This window comes from Penaeus monodon, chromosome 39, assembly GCF_015228065.2.
Source record: "Penaeus monodon isolate SGIC_2016 chromosome 39, NSTDA_Pmon_1, whole genome shotgun sequence".
In the NCBI taxonomy this organism is placed as follows: Eukaryota; Metazoa; Arthropoda; class Malacostraca; order Decapoda; family Penaeidae; genus Penaeus; species Penaeus monodon.
The window spans coordinates 28,085,145-28,087,377 of record NC_051424.1 but is presented as its reverse complement, the minus strand read 5'-3'; the positions used below and the strand labels follow the sequence as shown (position 1 = coordinate 28,087,377).

The following is a 2,233-nucleotide window of genomic DNA, read 5'->3' as shown; positions in this document are numbered from 1 at the left end:
GAAAAAAAATCTCACCTGGTAGTAATGGTAGAAAAAAAAATCTCACCTGGTAGTAATGGTAGAGCAAAAAATAAATAAATAAATAAATAAATAAATAAAAAAAAATAAAAAAAAAAAAAAAAAATCTCACCTGGTAGTAATGGTAGAGCAGAGGGTAGTGCGCCAGGAGGTCCCTCGCCCTGGGGTCGTGCAGGAGTTCCTTCGCGCGCTGGTGGTCGTACAGCGCCCTCAGCCCCGCCAGCCGAGGGTCGTGCAGGTCGCGGCCGGAAACAGTCGTGGGGGGGTCGTGGTGGGGGTGGGGGTCGTGGTGGGGGTGGGGGTCGTGGTGGGGATGGGGATCGTGGTGGGGGTGGGGGTCGTGGTGGTGGTGTGGGTGGTGGGGGCGGCGCGGGGTCGTTCACGGGTCGTAGTGCCACGAGTGGTCGTAGGAGGGGTGTCGTTGGGGGGGAGGTGGCTTCTTTGGTGACCTGTTAGGGGGGGGGGGAGGAGAGGAGGGGGAGGAGGGTCGTTAATATTGCTTGATGGGATTATTACTATCATGGTCGTTATTATCTTTATCATCATTATAATTATTAAAGTCACTACTATTCTTGTTCTTATTCCTAATTTCATTTTTATCTTATTTTTATTTTTTACTATTACTATTACTATCGTTATCACCACATCATTATTATTATCAATATAATCTGAACTATGATCATTATAATTATAATTAGGGTAATAATAATAATTATAGTAATGATAATGATAATAATATTTTTTTTATTATTAATCATTATTGTTGTTATTATTATTTTTTATTATCATTGGTATTATTATTGCTGTTATCATCATGATCATCATCATCATCTGTATTATTAATATTATTATTTTATTATTATTGTATTATTATGAATACGACTATTATCATCATGATCATTATTATCATCATCATCAAAATTATCATTATCATTACCATTTTCATAATTGCTATCAACATTATTACTATTGCTATTATAGTAATCATCTTCAACATCACATTTAGTAGTATAATTATGATCACTCAAACATCATTAACTTTAACCATTATTAGTGTACAAACCAACTACTATTGTCATGATTATTGATGTTATCATTACCATCAAAATTATCATATTTGTTAATGATCATAATTATTATTAATATACTCAAAGATATTACCTTGGATATGTAATAGTATTATTAACTATAATAATAGTAATAGTAAAATGTAAATCTAATGGAGATCGTAAAGTAAGAAAGGAAGGAAGAAAGAATGATAATAATAATAAGAAGAAGATGAAGATGAAGATGAAGATGAAGGGAAAAGAAGAAAAGAAATGAGGAGGAGAGAGGAGAAAATTAAATTGTGATGATAATTGTGATCAGGAAAATTGATATGAAAATAATGATATGGAATATGATGAACATAAGAATACGAAAAAAGATGATAACGAAGGAGAAGGAGGAGGAGGAGGAGAAGAAACAGAAGAAGGAGAAGAAGAAGAAGAAGAAGAAGAAACAAGAAGAAGAAGAAGAAGAAGAAAGAAGAAGGAGGACAAAGAGAGGAAGGCGCCCTGCGCGAGGAGGCGAGGGCGGAGCGCGTGGCGAGGCCTTACCTCCGTCACCTTGGCTCTCTTGGGCGTCGGCTCCATGATGCGGTCGATGGAGAAGGCGAGGGGCGCTCGGCTCCTCGTGTGGGCGGCTGCAGGGCTCGGTGGGCGGTCGTCTTCGGGCGTGTGGGCGGGGGGACTCAGTCTGTGGGGGCTGTGGGCTGGGGGCGTCCTCCTGAGCTGCGGGCTGGCCACGGGCGCTCTGTGTGTGGGCGGGGAGGTCGAGGCGCCCCTCCCTGCGTTGGCTTTGTCCCCCGCGGAGTCCCTGTCCTCCGGCGCCTCCGAGAGCCTCTCCTCCAGGGCGTGGGGGGTGACGACGACCCCCGTGTGGGCGTGGGCGTAGTAGTCGTCGTCGCGGTTGTCCCTCGCGAGGACGGGCGGCGAGGTGAGCGGAGACACGTCCTCGGCGGCCATGGCGGGGTATTGCATTGGGCGGTCGGGCGCCAAGCTCTCAAAAACCCCCCCAAAGTCAAAAAATAAAACCCTCCCCCCCACAAAAAAGGGGGCTAGTTTATTCTAACGAAACGCGTCGCCTCAGAATTAGAAAAAAAAGAGAGAGAGATGTTTCTGAGGTTAGATACAGGTAATGTCTACATGAAATCCCTTTCGGTGTGGTATTAGAC

At 43.7% G+C, this 2,233-nt stretch overlaps 1 protein-coding gene across 1 annotated transcript in view; it reads right to left on the bottom strand.

Moving 5' to 3' along the window:
* Positions 1 to 2,024, bottom strand: part of LOC119597532 (fez family zinc finger protein 2-like) — an 8,434-nt gene extending 6,410 nt beyond the window's left edge. Inside the window, exon 1 of the mRNA XM_037947110.1 lies at positions 1,617 to 2,024. Coding sequence (XP_037803038.1) covers positions 1,617 to 2,024 — 408 coding nt within the window. The remainder of the gene's footprint in view (positions 1 to 1,616) is intronic.
* Positions 2,025 to 2,233: the final 209 nt, after the last annotated feature.